The 17303-nt window shown below is 38.4% G+C and overlaps 1 protein-coding gene across 5 annotated transcripts in view; it reads left to right on the top strand.

The window, feature by feature from the left end:
- The window catches only part of ZBTB10 (zinc finger and BTB domain containing 10), a 52215-nt gene that overhangs the window by 12647 nt on the left and 22265 nt on the right, over positions 1-17303 (top strand). For all 5 annotated transcript variants that reach the window (XM_078353635.1, XM_078353637.1, XM_078353636.1 and 2 more), the window contains exons 2-3: positions 945-1821; positions 16304-16402. In XM_078353635.1, coding sequence (XP_078209761.1) covers positions 945-1821; positions 16304-16402 — 976 coding nt within the window. The remainder of the gene's footprint in view (positions 1-944; positions 1822-16303; positions 16403-17303) is intronic.

Here is a 17303-nt window from a genome sequence, read left to right as displayed (position 1 = left end):
GTGAATGTAAGAATTTTAATTTACCTTGCAGCATTTATGACCCTAAAGAGGGAAATCGTTTTGAAAGTTGATAGGAAATCATATAACTAGATATTTCTATAGTTGAAGCAAATTTTCTCCTTAGGGCCTTACCTTTATCTCTAGTTAGATTTAATTAACTTCACTGACCTAGAAACTGTTTGATTTTAATGTTTTCTAAGACTTAAAATTTACCTTTTTATTAATGGTAGATAGAGTGATATGCCCAGCATAAAATATAACTCAGATATTTTAAGTTCAATCAGGGAAGACTGCTGCTTTCCTATTAGAGATAAAGCAAATTCATTTAATTCCTACAAATGAAATTTTCTTTCCTTAAGAAAATTGCTCTTTTTAATTTTAAGAAATTCTCAATTCCTGTTCTTAGCTTGTATTTGAAACATACAACATGATATTATTTTTTAAATGAAATCCTGCTGATCTTCAGATGTGGTTTTTTTTTTTTTTTTTTTTTTTTTTGAGAAGGGAGTTTATCTGTCACCAGGCTGGAGTGAAGTGGCACGATCTTAGCTCACGGCAGCCTTTGCCTCCGGGGTTCAAGGGATTCTCCTGCCTCAGCCTCCTGAGTAGCTGGGACTACAGGCACACATCACCATGCCCAGCTAATTTTTGTATTTTTAATAGAGACGAGGTTTCCCAAGGTTGGCCAGGGTGGTCTCAATCTCTTGACCTTGTGATCCACTCACCTTGGCCTCCCAAAGTGCTGGGATGACAGGCGCGAGCCACTGTGTCCCGCTGATTTTTTATTTTATATATATAATAGCAATGGGTTGCACAACCACTGTACACTTCATTTCTTGATTACTCACTAATTAGTATATTTGGTTATTGCTTTTGTAAAACTTGACATTTGTTTTCCTTGGTTTGGAAGTTTAATATTATTAATTTTTTCTATTCAATTACAGGAATCAGAGGAGGGTTACTGTGACTTTAATAGTAGGCCACATGAAAACTCTTACTGCTATCAACTTCTGCGACAACTAGATGAACAGAGAAAGCAAGATATTCTTTGTGATGTTAGCATTGTGGTAAGCGGAAAAATCTTCAAAGCTCATAAGAACATCCTGGTTGCAGGCAGCCGTTTCTTTAAGACTTTATATTGTGCTTCAGACAAAGAAAAACCTAAGCAAAACAATACTACCCATTTAGATATTGCTGCAGTTCAAGGTTTTTCAGTCATCTTGGACTTCTTGTATTCTGGTAACCTGGTGCTCACAAGCCAAAATGCCATTGAAGTTATGACAGTGGCCAGCTATCTTCAAATGAGTGAAGTTGTTCAAACTTGCCGAAATTTCATTAAAGATGCCTTAAATATAAGCATTAAATCAGAAGCTCCAGAGTCTGTAGTTGTGGACTATAATAATAGAAAACCAGTTAATAGAGATGGTCTGTCTTCATCACGGGATCAAAAAATTGCCAGTTTTTGGGCAACACGGAATCTTACCAATTTGGCAAGTAATGTAAAGATTGAAAATGATGGTTGTAATGTCGATGAGGGCCAAATAGAAAACTACCAAATGAATGAAAGTAGTTGGGTCCAGGATGGATCTCCTGAAATGGCTGAAAATGAATCTGAAGGTCAAACAAAAGTGTTTATTTGGAATAATATGGGCTCCCAGGGAATTCAAGAGACTGGCAAAACGAGGAGGAAAAACCAAACAACAAAAAGATTTATTTATAATATTCCACCTAATAATGAAACGAATTTAGAAGATTGCTCAGTGATGCAGCCACCTGTTGCCTATCCGGAAGAAAATACACTACTCATCAAGGAAGAGCCAGGTAAATATTGTATATACAAGGATGCTTCTGTGTTCATCCTAATTCTAGTTGGATAATCTTGAAGTATATTTTTAGTTAAATTATTTTAAAGTAATACTAAATTTGTTTATAATAGAAGAGGGGACATCATTCAAATGTATAACATTTGGTATATTTTCTTTGTCTTTTTTCAGTGCACATGTATGTGGGTTTATCAGAAGATGTGTTAATAGCCAGGCATTGAATATATTGTTAAGGAACGTGGACTCTGCTTAATGTACGCGTCTTTGACTTTTCCTCATCTTTAGCCTCTGTACTCACTATTTTATACCTAGTGCTGGAAAAGAGAGACTCTTTAGTTGCAATATATAATCACATTTCAGATACATTATTTGTTTTTGGTTGTTGAAACATTAAAGTGTTTCAAAGAATTTTGCCATTTATGAGATTATGGTATTCTAATTTGTTTAGGGCTACTGTTCTTGTTTTTGAGTCAGAGTCTCTGTCACCCAGGATAGAGTCTCACTGCAACCTCCACTTTCTGTGGTCAAGTGATTCTCCTGCTTTAACCTCCCAAGTAGCTGGGACGTGCCACAATACCCAGTTAATATTTATATTTTTAGTAAAGATAGGGTACTACACCCAGTTAATATTTATATTTTTAGTAAAGATAGGGTTTCACCATGTTGGCTAGGCTGGTCTTGAACTCCTGACCTCAGGTGTGCTGCCTGCCTCAGCCTCCCAAAGTGCTGGGATTACAGATGTGAGCCACCACACCTGGCCTATAGCTACTGTTCTGTTCTCACCATAGAAGTTGGAATATTTTGTTTGCCCACTGTCACCTGATTTTCATTCATCTTTGCATTCATTGCAAAGCCTCTGAGGCTTGTCTCTTCAATATATTTCCCTCCAAAAGTTATACAGGAATCTTAGAGAATCACTCGATGGTGGGGATTTTATAAAAGAAGACCATTGTTAAGTCTTTAATCTGGTTGTGCATATCTTTATTGAAGATGCACACTCAGTGGGTTTGAGGTTTCCTATGCATACCTGAGGCTTGTCCACCACTGTCAAAAATGATTTAATGCTCTAAGCACTGTAACCGTTCAGCGTCTGATTTATACAATCATGGTCATCTGAGGATGGAGTATTTTCTGTGAAAAGAATCACTGTTTTTAGTTGCCAGAGGGCAAAATGCCATAGTAATCCTATGAAATGTTCCTCTGGCTTTTTAGATTTGGGTTAGTTTTCAGTGGATGGATTTTTTTTTTTTTAATTTTTACTATGTGAAAATTGTCAGGTGTGTATAATAGATACTATTTGCTGATCTTTCTTTCTTGTACTTTATATCAAGTTTTAATAATAAAATCCCTGAGACAATTTAAAGTATTAAGGGTAGATAGACTCCTTAGCACTTTGTTTTGTCTTAATAGTGAAGACCTTAACAAATTTCTCATCGGAGATACATTATCTTTCCGCTGCATGGATTATTCCTATTTAACAGTATGGTGGGAACCCTGAATTTATTTGTTTTTTTGAGACAGTTTTGCTCTTGTTGCCCAGGCTGGAGTGCAGTGGCACGACTTTGGCTCACTGCAGCCTCCGCCTCCCGGGTTCAAGCAGTTCTCCTACCTCAGTCTGCTGAGTAGCTGGGATTACATGCATGTGCCACCACGCCCAGCTATTTTTGTATTTTTAGTAGAGATGTGGTTTTTCCATGTAGGTCAGGCTGGTCTCGAATTCCCGAGCTTAGGTGGTCTGCCCACCTAAGCCTCCCAAAGTGCTGGGATTACTGGCATGAGCCACCAGCCTGACCCTCCCCTGTAGTGTTTTTAAATATACACTCATGCATGTGAGCGTGCACACACAGACACACACACACTTTTCCTTGAAGAAATAAGATCTTTTGGGTGTAGCAGTTGTTTGGTGGCAACTAATCAGCAGTAACCCCATTTAAAAAACTAATGCTACATATAATTGGAATGTTTTAAAGAAAACCATTAATGATGAACCACAATGCATACTTTCAAAAATAATATTGCTAGCAATTTTTATCAGATATCTCCTAGCCATGGTTGTATCAATGGACTAGGTTTATCATAAATTAATTGGTGGTGGTCTAATATGCTTCGTCTCTTACGTACATCTGTTTTTTTTTTTTTAAAAATGGACTTTCATCTGTTGCCCAGGCTGGAGTGCAGTGGCACAATCTCGACTCACTGCAACCACTGCTTCCTGGGTTCAAGTGATTCTCCTATCTCAGCCTCCCAAGTAGCTAGGATTACAGGCGCATGCCACCACACCTGGCTAATTTTTGTATTTTTAGTAGAGACAGGGTCTCACCATGTTGGCCAAGCTGGTCTCGAACTCCTGACCTCATATCCACCCACCTCGGCTTCCCAAAGTGTTGGGATTACATGTGTGAGCCACTGTGCCCAGCCATCTCTTGTATCTTAAAAAGGATTATTTTCATGTTGTTAATACCACTTTGGTATCTGAACCTTGCTTAACTCACAAATTTGGTTCTATCAGTGCCACCAATGTTATTTGCTGTCCAAAAAAAAAAAAAGGCAGGAGACGGTGGGTCTTAAAAGAGCCTTATGGTTAGGGCATAATATGAAATATAGCCAAGGACTGACAAATTTTTACTGTAAAGGGCCAAAACAGTGTAAATAAAAGGCTTTCAGTTTTGTTGGCCGTAAAAATCAGTCTGCCACTTGTGACACGAAAGCAATCATTTATGATATGTAAACAAATGAAGGTGTGTTCCAGTGAACCATTTCCACCCCTTGGTATATAGCTGTGGCTCTTAATCATGGCTATGCACCTTGGGATCCCTTGGGATCACTTGAGAGCATTATAGACCATAAGAGGTCTCTCTTAACTGTGAATTCCAATTTAGCTGGTCTGCAATGTGGTTTGGATGTGGATTTTTTTTTGGTGGGGGCGGGGATTGAGTCCTGCTTCTGTCATCCAGATGAGTGCAGTGGCACCATCTTGGCTCACTGTAACCTCTGCCGCCTGGGTTAAAGCGAATCTTCTGCCTCAGCCTCCTGAGTAATTGGAATTACAGGTGTGTACCACAATGCCTGGCTATATTTTTGTCTTTCTTTTTAAGTAGAGGGGCTTTCAGCATGTTGATCAGGCTGGTCTTGAACTTCTGACCTTGTGATCTACCTGCCTCAGCCTCCCAAAGTGCTGGGGTTACAGGTGGGAGCCACAGCACCTGGCCAGATGTGGAATTTTTTTTTTTTAATTTCTACAAGTAATTCTGTGAGTCAAGGTTGAGATCAGCAAATATTAATTATTGGAAAAAGCGCAAATTGAGTCAAACATAATGAATTTTAAAATAAGCTATGCCACCTACCCACTGTATCCATGATCAAATTAAGCTTTTCAGTTTTCTCATTAAAATATTGTGTTGATTTTATAGGATTATTATGAAAATGAAATGACAAATAATGAGATAACTCTGTTAGTCACAGCAATTCTTAAAATTAGAAAACACTATTGAGGTTATTCATATCAGTTTTCCAGTGCTGTGTACTTTCTACTAAATGCCAGATAGATGATCTTAGTCTTAGTTTGATTTTTTTGTTTGACTGCTTGTAAAGACATCCTTAATTAAGCAGTTTCCGGTGTAGGCTGATTATTAGGTAGTCATTTTAAATGTAGCCAAAGTTTGCTTTTCTGTAACTTCCTAATTCTGTTGTGGGGAATAGTATAATTTATTTCTTGTAAAATTTATTTATTTACTTTTAAGAGACGGGGTCTCCCTCTGTTGGCCCACTGCAACCTCTGCCTCCCAGATTCAAGTGATTCTCTTGCCTCAAGTTGGTAGCTGGCACTACATGCGTGCACCACTACACCCAGCTAATTTTTGTGTTTTTAGTAAAGACAGGGTTTTACTGTATGTTGGCCAGACTGGTCTCGAACTCCTGACCTCAGGTGATTGCCTGCCTCGGCCTCTTAAAGTGCTGTGATGACAGGTGTGAGCCACTGCTCGCTACCTGGAGTAGTATAATTTAAACCTAACCTAATTTCCACTCATCTACCTGATAACCCTTTAAATGTTAGACATTTCAAGAATTACCCCCAGAGTCCTGTTTTTTTGCAGGTTAGGTGCTCTTCGGCCCACCTTGTGATGAATACACAGAATTCACTCTTAACTTTCCAGGGAAGATCTGACCAATACACAACACAGTAGGCCTGTGTTTGCCAAGCTTAAGGCCTTCCCAAGGTCATTCAGCTAATAAAAGTAGAAAGAGGTAGATTTCGTATTTAGGATTACCCTGCATTATTAAAACCTTGCAATTAACCACTAAAATAGTAGATTCCTGTCTTTTTAAAACATTAGTGTCTTTTAGCTTTAAAATATTTTTATGATCCCCTTCATCATTATGCTTTAATTTCTATTTATTGAGAAAACAAAGTTTTCCGTAAAATAAATGCCTTTAAATAAATTTAAAGTTATATAACAAACATCTGAAAAGTCTTAGTGAATTGTTCAACCTGCAGTGCTTGGCATGTGTGGATTTGTGGGTCTGTTGTTGCAATTGTGACTTCCCCCAGGTCTTCAGTCCACAGTTTGTAAGATACAGCCCTAATAACACAGTCTTCTGGTAGGATGTTGAAGCTTTTGTTGGGGTGCCTTTTAAAAATTGTGATAAGAAAGTATACCCATAGCTGCAGGATTTTTATTCAGATTTTTTAAAATCTTGAAGTTAACATTTGTTTGACTCACTACTGGGATCCACTTCAGATTATTACTGATATAAGAGAATACTTGAAGGAAGACTCAAGGTAACTCACAAAAGATAGAAACTTCTGTCCTAATAGAATACGCACATACTGGGACTATGGAATAATAATGAAAACTGACAGCACAACTAAAATCTGGGTAATCAAATAAGGGTAAAAATGATGTCATGAATGAATTGCTCTGATAATGTAAAAATCTCAAAATCCTTGTCTTGCTAATTTGCAACGAGGAAACACTAAATTTTAGCCAAATAAGGTAGATAACCTGAGATTAGATATGGAATTGTAGAAGTACAGATAACTAGTGCTTAAATTTGTCTTAACAATGTATATTCACCCATGTTATGTCCCATTTAATTAGAATAAGTCAGGCATTAATCTCATTTTTTAAAATTTCTTTATTCTGTGGGCTCATGGAACCTGGTTTTCTGAGCCTAGATTTTTAAGTTTATACCAGTCATACTAGCAACTTCTTCCTATTATAAATAGTTTTACTCTACTCTCATTCTGTGTTGCATGCATACATACTGTATTTTGAAATGACAGAAATAAATTAGCAAAATAAAGTAAAATTGGCAAAGAAGTTAAGAATGCTCATCATGGATATAAACGTGGTTGCCCTAATTAAGCCTTTAATTTGCCCTAAGATAATAAACAGCCTTACTCAAAAGAGAAAAATACACCAGTTCTACAGGATGACAAAGTTCCTGGGACTGACTTCTGAAAAGTGATTTCTTCAGTGGAGTTTGGTTTTATGTGGTTGACACCAAGTGATATAATGGACAGTTTCTTCAGGTATTTTCTAGTAAATGCCACAGTCGATTTTTGAAATCTTTTCCAAAAACTGATGTAGTTGTGTGTCAATGATTTTTTCCCTTAATGCCATATGAATACCCAAAGGTAATTTTAGTTGATCAGAAGATAAAATTTAGATTTCTTTTAAATAACCTGGAAGTTTCTTTCTCTCACCTAGACTATTGATGAAAAAATAGTTTTGCAGCATTTGTAGGTTTGTATTCTTACAAGTTAAGTTGAAGTCATGTTGAAGCTTTGCATTTTTTATTGGGTAATTGCTTTTTTGGTTAAATAAAAAGCATATTATTTGGTGCTTAGAATACTATTTCTAGAAAAGAATATTCAAACTAGATAGATTTAAGAAATCCCAATAAGGGGCTGGGTGTGGTGGCTCACGCCTGTAATCCCAGCACTTTGAGGGTGGATCACGAGGTCAAGAGATCGAGACCATCCTGGTCAACATGGTGAAACCCCATCTCTACTAAAAATACAAAAAATTAGCTGGGCACAGTGGCGCGTGCCTGTAATCCCAGCTACTCAGGAGGCTGAGGCAGGAGAATTGCCTGAACCCAGGAGGCAGAGGTTGCAGTGAACCAGGATCTCACCATTGCACTCCAACCTGGGTAACAAGAGCGAAACTCTGTCTCAAAAAAAAAAAAAAAAGAAATCCAAATAAGGCATATATTTGAAATAATGGATTATTAAATCACAGTAAATTCTATAATTAGTTATCTGCTAACCAGAATTTCTGTTCCTCAGTTTTGTGTGATAATTTATTTAACATTCATTTTGTTTTACGTGTGTGTGTGTGTCAGTGTGTCAGTGTGTCAGTGCAGGGGCATGATCATGGCTTATGGAAACCTCAACCTCCTGGGCTATCATCCCACCTCACTCTCCCCTAATGAGCCCCACAGTACTTGGGACGACAGGTAGGCATGTGCTACCATGCCTGGCTAATTTATTTTTATTTTTAGTAAGGATGAAGTCTCACTTTGTTGCCCAGGAGGCTGGTCTCAGGCTCAAGGGATCCTGTAGCCTGGCCTCCGAAACTGCTGAGATTACAGGCTTGAGCCACTGTGTCCAGTCTAAAATATGCTGTAAAACCATGGGATGTGGCTTTGGTGAAAGAGGACTTGGGCTTTAGATTCAGTTCTGCGACTTCACTAGCCTTGAGTGTATCCCAGATAGCCACCCTAATGGGAAAGAAGTGAAATTTCAACCTTATAATAATTGTGAGTTCTGAAGACTCAAAAGCTTTTTCTTAATCATTTTGGTGACAAATCAGCTATTTATATTTTTCTACTCCTAAAATTTGAATATTCATGTTTTGTTTTGTTTTTGTGAGACGGAGTTTTGCTCTTGTTGCAATGGTACTATCTCAGCTCACTGCAGCCTCTGCCTCCCAGCTTCAAGCAATTTTCCTGCCTCAGGCTCCTGAGTAGCTGGGATTACAGGCATGCACCACCACACCAGGCTACTTTTATGTTTTTAGTAGAGACAGGGCTTCTCCATACTGGTCAGGCTGGTCTCGAACTCCTGTCCTCAGGGTAATGCACCCACCTCGGACTCCAAAAGTGCTGGTATTACAGGTGTGAACCACTGCGCCTGGCAAGTATTCATGTTTTGTGGAAATATTCATGTTTTCATTATAGGGTGCTACTCCAGACCCCATATGGGGTGTTAACAGCCATAGCTATAAAATCTGAAAAATTCTGCATTGTGTAAGTCTTACCCCAAGGGTCTCAACATAGCAGATTTATGGACCTGGATTAGTTTTTATTCTCTTAGGAGATTCCAGATGTTTTGCTAAACCTTTCAGGTATCCTTTGGTATGGAGTACGCTATGAAGGATGAGCTAGAAGTCAGAATTTAAGAATTTTTCATTAGTGATTTTGGGGTTTCTAATAATTGGGGAGAGGTATTGAAGGCCCAATGCTTATTTACTTTATGTTTTTAAGAGACAAGGTCTCCCTCTGTCACCCATGTTGGAGTGCACTGATCATAGCTCACTGTGGCCTCAAACTCCTGGGCTCAAATGATCCAATCTTCTTGCCTCAGCCTCCTGAGTACCTGGGCACACCTACAGGCACAGGCTACCTTGCTTGGCTAATTTTACTTTTTAATTTTAAAAATGGAGACAGGATCTCATTATGTTGCCCACTCTGGTCTCCACTGTCCTCCTGCCTCAGCCTCCCATAGTGCTGGGGTTGCAGGCAAGAGCCACCATATTCAGCCCTGATGCTTATTTTTAAAAATAAATAAGAGTTAATGAGCTATATGGTATACTAATGCATAAGAGTCTTCGGTATTTAATTTTAAAAGGTGATAGTAGGCAAACATATGGTAGTGGAAATAGTAGTCTGCCATTTTTTCCTCTTTTGCTCTGCTTAGTGTTGTTTTCCTTCCCTGTACTATTCTTGACCCAAGAAATGACTACACTGGTGATTATTACCTGTAAGTCAAACTCTTAAGTGGTCAGAGTAAAACGCAGAGCTGAGGAAGCCTTATGCATTTTTGTGACACTTCCTGCTGAAGGTGTTAAGTTGTCTCAACCATATCAATGTGAGTCCCTGAAAGTTTTTTTTAAACTGAATTTTGGTTTCTGATGCAGCCTTAATATAGCAGGGTGACCAGATAGTATAAATTTTCATTGAAAGCTTTACTCTTCAGAAGTGTTATAACTTTCTGGGAACTCAAATAGCTTTCCACATACAGTAGGACATTTGGAAATGTTTTTATTTAAAATCTAAAGAAACCAAGCATTAGGCCACATAATGTTAAGATTGAGGAGTCCTTTATATGGAACTTACTCACAATAGGTGACTGTGGGGTAGAAACATACCCAGTGCCATGTGATAAATGTTAAAATTATTTAAGAAGCATGAACAGGGTGCAATGGGACAGTCCTAACTGCCCAGAAGAGTTGGAGAAAGCTTCATAGAGAAGGCAGTGTGAGTTGGATATTTTGTTATATAGAAGTTTGTTAGGAGGGGAAGAAGAGTGTTCATTGACGTGCAAGGTGGCAAAGAATTGGAGTAAGTGTGTAGAAGAATGGAGAGGGAAGTGTTGTGGGGACATCTCCGATTTCCTGCCACCTTGTCTATAGGTATGACTATTTTTATGTTGTAATAAATTGTGACTTCTTTTAAGACTCTGAAGCAATGAGTGGTTTATATCTAGAGATTTGATCTGCTTATTGAATTTAAGATTAAGCATTTTTCATGGATTGGAGTCGGGTGTGTACTGGGAGGACCTATTAGGGAAAAATAACAGGACATTTGAATAGTGCGAGGAAGAAACAGTTGGGACAGTCACTTGTCAATGAGTTTGGGAGTGAAAGGGAAGCTATTTTGAGTTTAAAAGACCACTACAGGAAATGTAATGGTGGTTTATATAGTATGTTTGCAACTGAATTTACTCTCCACTGAAAGGAGAAAATTAAGGAGAAAAAATCTCTACCTGTTTATGGAGTGGCGGGGAAATGGATACATTTGCTTTTAGTTCTGAAACTGTCACCATAAGAGAAACTTGTGCTAATAAGTATTTCTACGAAAGTGAAAGTTGAATAGATCTGAGTTTATACAACTAGTTTAGCTGTTTCTTTAAGACTTCTTTCCCAGTGTCTTTTCTCATATCTTTTCAAGAGTATTTGTGTTCTAAGAAAATCTGGATTAGTCTGCACTTGCCTAATGGTTGGAATATTGAGGACCACAAGCAAATGGCCAGGGAAACCTTTCCAACTCAATCTTGTTTAATATAGCATTCACACCAGGTGCTGTACTAATCACTTCCCACGTGATTTGGAAGGGTTGCTAGCCCACTGGGTCCAAGAGATGGCTATCATGACCAAGGCATGAAGATTAGTTTTACTTTAACGATACTTTGTCTTGTACTTTGCTCAGTATTTTCATTTACTAATATCATTGGTCACTGGCACATTTTTGGGAGGTAGAGACCGAGATTTAGACTGATCTTTAATCCCATCTCATTCTTTTTCCACTGCTTGTTAATCAGATTTTTTTAAATCTATGGTAATATTTTCATTTTTTCTAGGAGATAGGGTCTTGCTCTTTCACCCATGGAGGGAGTGCAGTGGTGTGATCATAGCTCGCTGCAGCCTTGAACTCAAGTGGGCTCAAGGGATTCTCCTACCTTGGCTTCCTCCCAGAGTGCTGGGATCACAGGCATGAGCCACTGTACCGTCCTTTCATGAATAATACCTCTCATGAAGATGCTAACTAAAATTGCAATACATGGTTAATTAGAGAAGTATATAAATGTGAATTCTAAGTAAGAGATTGCTTTAAAGTAGACAAAGTGTAACTGTAAAGAGCAATGATAGCCAGTACCTTGGTATCCTTCAGATTTTAGAGATGGCAGCCGGGCGTGGTAGCTCACGCCTGTAATCCAAGCACTTTGGAGGCCAGGGTGGGTGGATCACCTGAGGTCAGGAGTTCAAGACCAGCCAGACCAACATGGTGAAACCCCATCTTTAATTATATAAAAAAAAAAAAATAAAGAAAAAAAAGATTGTGAAGATGGTATTTTTTTCTCTTTTTTTTTTTTACTTCACTGAAGGAAGGAGATGGTAGTGTTAGGTAAAAGGAATGTAATAAAATGGATGCTGGTTTAACACAGTGGCATTAATGTTTATTTTTGTTCATCTCACAAAAAGAGCATGTCAAGTATCAGTAGCAAAGTACATGTGAATATACTTCTGCACTCATGTTCCCGGTATTGCAAATTGTAGTTTTTGATTGCCTGCTTATGTGCCAGGCCCTGAGGCTTGGCACTTGCAATAGATTATCAGGAAGCAATTTAATACAGTTACTAAACAGTCCAGACCTCTGCCACTAGCTCGTTATTTAACCTTCTTCAGCCTTTTTCCTTATTGATAAAAAATGGAAAGATCTCACTGCTGAATGTGTAAAATTTGTGTTTGTTATAGGGGTTGCTATTATCTGTTTACTGAGAAGACATTTTTAAAAATAGAAGAAATCCTAGGCCAGGTATGGTGGCTCACACCTGTAATCCCAGCACTTTGGGAGGCCGAGGGGGCAGATCACGAGGTCAAAAGATCAAGACCATCTTGGCCAACATGGTGAAACCCCATCTCTACTAAAAATACAAAATTTAGCTGAGCGTGGTGGCACATGCCTGTATTGAGGCAGGAGAATCGCTTGAACCAGGGAGACGAAGGTTGTAGTGAGCCAGGATCGCGCCACTACACTCCAGTGTGGTGACAGAGCGAGACTCCGTCTCAAAGAAAAAAAAAATAAAAAGAAATCCTACATGGTTTATCATTTAGCTCTGGTTATTTGAATATTATATACCACACATGTACCTGCTACCAGTCAGAAAAATAGCTGTCACCTTGTGAAACCAGTGTGATGTTCGTGTGTTTGGTTCTTTTTTTCTTTTTTTTTTTTTTTTTTCCCCTCTTCAGTCAAACACAGTAATGAGAAGAGGGGAAAGGAAACTAATGTTTGAATCAGTCTTCAGAAAGGTTTTGTGCTGTTTGGAAAGAAATCTTAGTCATTTTTTGCTGCCTTTAAATAAAGCATAAGATTCCCATAGGAAGATACTGAATATCACAAAAGCAGGTGTATTAGAGTTTATTTCGTAATCTTAGTTTTAGAGAAAATGATGACTACCAAGAGTTGCTATCATGCTTCCTAATGAAGCAGAATTCATTTGTGTTGAGTAAATGGTTGATTGGCTTCTATTCCATTCACATCAACTGATTTGCTAGGTGGTTTGGCTGGTTCTGAATAAGATAAGCAGTGACATAATACATTGCTTCCTGGAAGTTAAGCACACTATTGTCAGAAGATTGTCAACTTGGACAATCTTCACCTGTTTTGAGATTTGTTTTTGATATAAAGAACTAAGTAGTTGGTGCCTTTCAAGAGACACAAGACAAATATACTTGCTATTTATTTTGTAAGATTTTGGCTGAGGAGGTCTATACTTGTTCATGTAGAATTAGAAATCACAAGTTCTAATATACTTAAGGGGTAGGGTAGGAGATAAGAAATGCCTTTTAAGAACTGGCTGAGGAAAGCTTTTGACAATTCACTATATAGAATTTTGCATAAAGAGAAACCTGTATTTGAAAACCCACTTGGCAGAATTGTAAGAAATGTTCTTTGAACAGACTGCATTTCAGAATGACTTTTTAAAAAACATTGAGAAATCTAGTGAAATTGAATAATTGTATTTTTTCTTAACCTTTTTTTTTTTTTTTTTTTTTTTGGAGCCGGAGTCGTGCTCTGTTGCCCAGGCTGGAGTGCAGTGATCTCGGCTCACTGCAATCTCCACCTCCTGGGTTCAAGCGATTCTCTTGTCTCAGCCTCCCAAGTAGCTGGGATTATAGGTGCATGCCACTGCGCCTGGCTGATTTTTGTATTTTTGGTAGGGATAGGATTTCATCATGTTGGCCAGGCTGGTCTTGAACTCCTGACCTCAGGTGATCCACCTGCCTTGGCCTCCCAAAGTGCTGGGATTACAGGCATGAGCCACTGCACCCAGCCTTACTTTTTATTTCAATTTTGTTGAGAGAGGGTCTCACTCTTGCCCAGGCTGGAGTGTAGTGGTGCAGTTGTAGCTCACTGCAGCCTTGGATTCTGGTCTCCAACCATCCTCTCGTCCTAGCTGCATCAGTAGCTAGGATTAATGCATGTCCAGCCAGTTTTATTTTTTGACTGTTGAAATACATTTAACTTTAAGAAAACATTAAATTTTTAGTTAAATACATATATATATACATATATATATATATAAAAAACCCAAAGTGCTGGGATTACAGGCTTGAGCCATTATGGCTGGTAAACAATATTTTTAAAAGCCTTTATTTATCATTCATTATGATAAACACTGGGAAAATAAACCTAAGCAGTATCCCGTTCTCAAGGATTGTGTGCAAAGGAGTTCTATATCTATTTACTGTTCTTTCCTCATTAAATACTTGCCCATTCTCCTGACTTCCAACCCATTTACCGTAAGCAATAATGCCACATTCTACTAATTTTACCTTATATAGAAAAGAGAAGACAACAGCCTGGTATAATATCCTTAAGTTCTGGCTTTAGCACTCTACACTGATGGTTTCTGCTATCTCTCTTAAGTACTTGTGCTCCCTGGACCTCAAGAAACCTTAGGAATCTTACACAATGGATAATTTCTTCTCTTCGCTGCAATATCTTCAGTGTCTTTAACTTCTCCTTTAATGATTCCTTCCTGTCAGTATTTAAATATGTAACTTTTGGCCGGGTGTTGTGGTTCATGCCTATAATCCCAGCACTTTGGGAACCCAAGGCAGGAGGATTGTTTGAGCTCAGGCATTCAAGACTAGCATGGGCAACATGGTGAGACCCTGTCTCTACCAAAAAAAAAAAAAAAAAAAAAAAAGACAGATTAGCCAGGTGTGGTGGTGTGCACCTGTAGCACCAGCTGTTTGGGAGGCTGATGTAGGAGGATTGGTTGAACTTGGGAGGCAGAGGTTGCAGTGAGCTGTGATTGTGCCACTGGACTCCAGCCTGGCTGACAGAGGGAGACCCTGCCTCAAAAATAAGGAACTTTCACTTTCTTTAAAAAAATCGTTACCCTATTTCTCATACTTCCCTTCTTTAAGCTAGATTTCTCAAAGATTCTTTTCTTAATTGATCATCTCTTCACAACACTGACCACTCTTACTGTTCCTGCTTGCCCTACCTCCTCACCTGCATTGTTTAGTAAGATTACTGGTGATAGTCCTAGGTGCTTATTGAATGGAAACTGTTGTCCATTTTTAGCTCTCATCTTGAATTGCCAAAGTGCACCAACCAGATATACAGCTTGATGAGTTTTAACAGTGAACACAGCTGGGTAGCCAGCATTGACAAAGTGGACTACTTTTCCCTTAAAAGTGTTTTTCGTGTTTTTTTTGTAGCTCATTAAATGCTAGGATTCTTCAGTATACTTAGTCTTTTCTCACTGTCACATCCGTTCACCCCCATGGTTTTATTTGCCATCTATATTCTGTATTCTGACATTCAAACTTGTTTTTTGAGACTGGGTCTCATTCTGTTGCCCCAGGCTGGAGTGAAGTGGTGTGGCTTTCAGCTCACTGTAGCATCTGCCTCCCAGACTCAGGTGAATCCTCCCATCTAAGCCTCCCGAGTAGCTGAGACTACAGGTGTGTACCACCACACCTGGCTGAGTTTTGTATTTTTTTTTTTTTTTAGAGATGTGGTTTTTTCATGTCAGCCAGGCTGATCTGGAACTCCTGGCCTCAAGTGATCTGCCTACCTCAGCTGCCCAAAGTGCTGGGATTATAGGTGTGAACTACCACTTCCAGCCTAGCAATTCTAGCTTTAATTGGTCTTCTCCACTTCTGAACCAATACAGATAAACCAACAATGTGTTTTATATCTCTAATACTAGTTAGTTCTAATAGTATTGTATGAGTGTCAAGTACCATAATTGTAACACTTGGCTTTTTATATTATCCCAATTAGATTCCTAGATCACATCTATGATATCAGTGGATGTAAATTAGGGAGAAACTAAGGCACATGGTCATATAGCCTGTAACAAATAGGAGTGGCACCTAATTCACCCTGGTTCTACAGCCCATTCCTAACCAGTACACTATACTCACTGTACATGTCTTAGGCTTCTGTGAGCCTTGTTGTATTGAACACAGTAGATAATTCAGTACTTACAGATGGTGCTTTTTATTAAAGAAACACTTTCAAGACCAGGCATGGTGGCTCACGCCTGTAGTCTAAGCACTTTGGGAGGCCAAGGTAGGTGGATCACAAGGTCAGCAGTTCGAGACAATCCTGGCCTGGCCAATATGGTGAAACCTCGTCTCAATTAAATTTAAAAAATTCCAAGAAAGAGTGGTGTTTTGGGTGGTGGCTATGGTGTGGTTTGTAGATCAATTTTTCTGTCTTCTTTTCAGATTTAGATGGTGCTCTACTCTCGGGGCCAGATGTTGATAGGAATGTGAATGCAAATTTATTGGCTGAAGCTGGCACTAGTCAAGATGGAGGTGATGCTGGTAGGTACAGTAAGATTTTAACAACAGTGCACTAAAGATTGGGAAGTGTTACATCTTATCTGTAGCCTACTGTAATTTCTCTCCCTTAAGAAGATTCTATTATATATAAATAATTTCAATCTATGTTTATGATGACTTTGGAAAATTGGTAAATGTAAATGATGTTTCTGGTTTTGCATGTTTGAGAGAGTCATTTGTTTAGGTTTAAAAACTCTTACAAAAAGTAACTGAGTTAATACATCTTATGGCTTCCTGCTGATACATAGATATGGCATGGAAATGGTAATTACGATAATGGTTGAATTTATTTTAATTAGTTCTTACGCAAAATGATGATGTAGTTAATGGCTATAGAAATGTTGATTAGTTCTATGTGATATCAGCAGTATATTAGAGGAAGCTTGATGACTATAAACAAAAAGAATTCATGAATATCTTATGAATAAAATAGAGTAAAAGAGAGGAAGTCATTCTTTACGAAAGAATGCCAAGCTGAAGAAGAATGATAGAATTGGAAAAATGCCTATTTTGCAACCCCCACAGGAAATAATTCAAAATCATCAGTGGATGTTAAGCCACTATTAATGGGCTTGTCCTGCTATGATTGGGTGAAAAGTTGTTGGGGAATATCATATTTACATGGTCTCAAATTAGCATTCCCATAGATGATTTCCACGTGCAAAGGGGAAAAGGTAAATTTACAATAAAGAGATCTGAGGAAGATTGTTATAACCAAGTGATTAAACTTAGCATCAATAATAATAGAACAAACTAAAATTAAAGGCTGGCTTATTTGATGTACTGCCTGGCACACAGCATTTCCTATGCAGTATTCTTGAGAAACTGTTTAGCCTGTGTCTAATGACAAAGGAAAATCCAGACATGGATGTATACAACAGGT

Source organism: Callithrix jacchus, chromosome 16, assembly GCF_049354715.1.
Source record: "Callithrix jacchus isolate 240 chromosome 16, calJac240_pri, whole genome shotgun sequence".
NCBI lineage: Eukaryota > Metazoa > Chordata > Mammalia > Primates > Cebidae > Callithrix > Callithrix jacchus.
The sequence above is the reverse complement of the archived record's forward strand: the minus strand, read 5'-3'. Positions and strand labels throughout refer to the sequence as shown.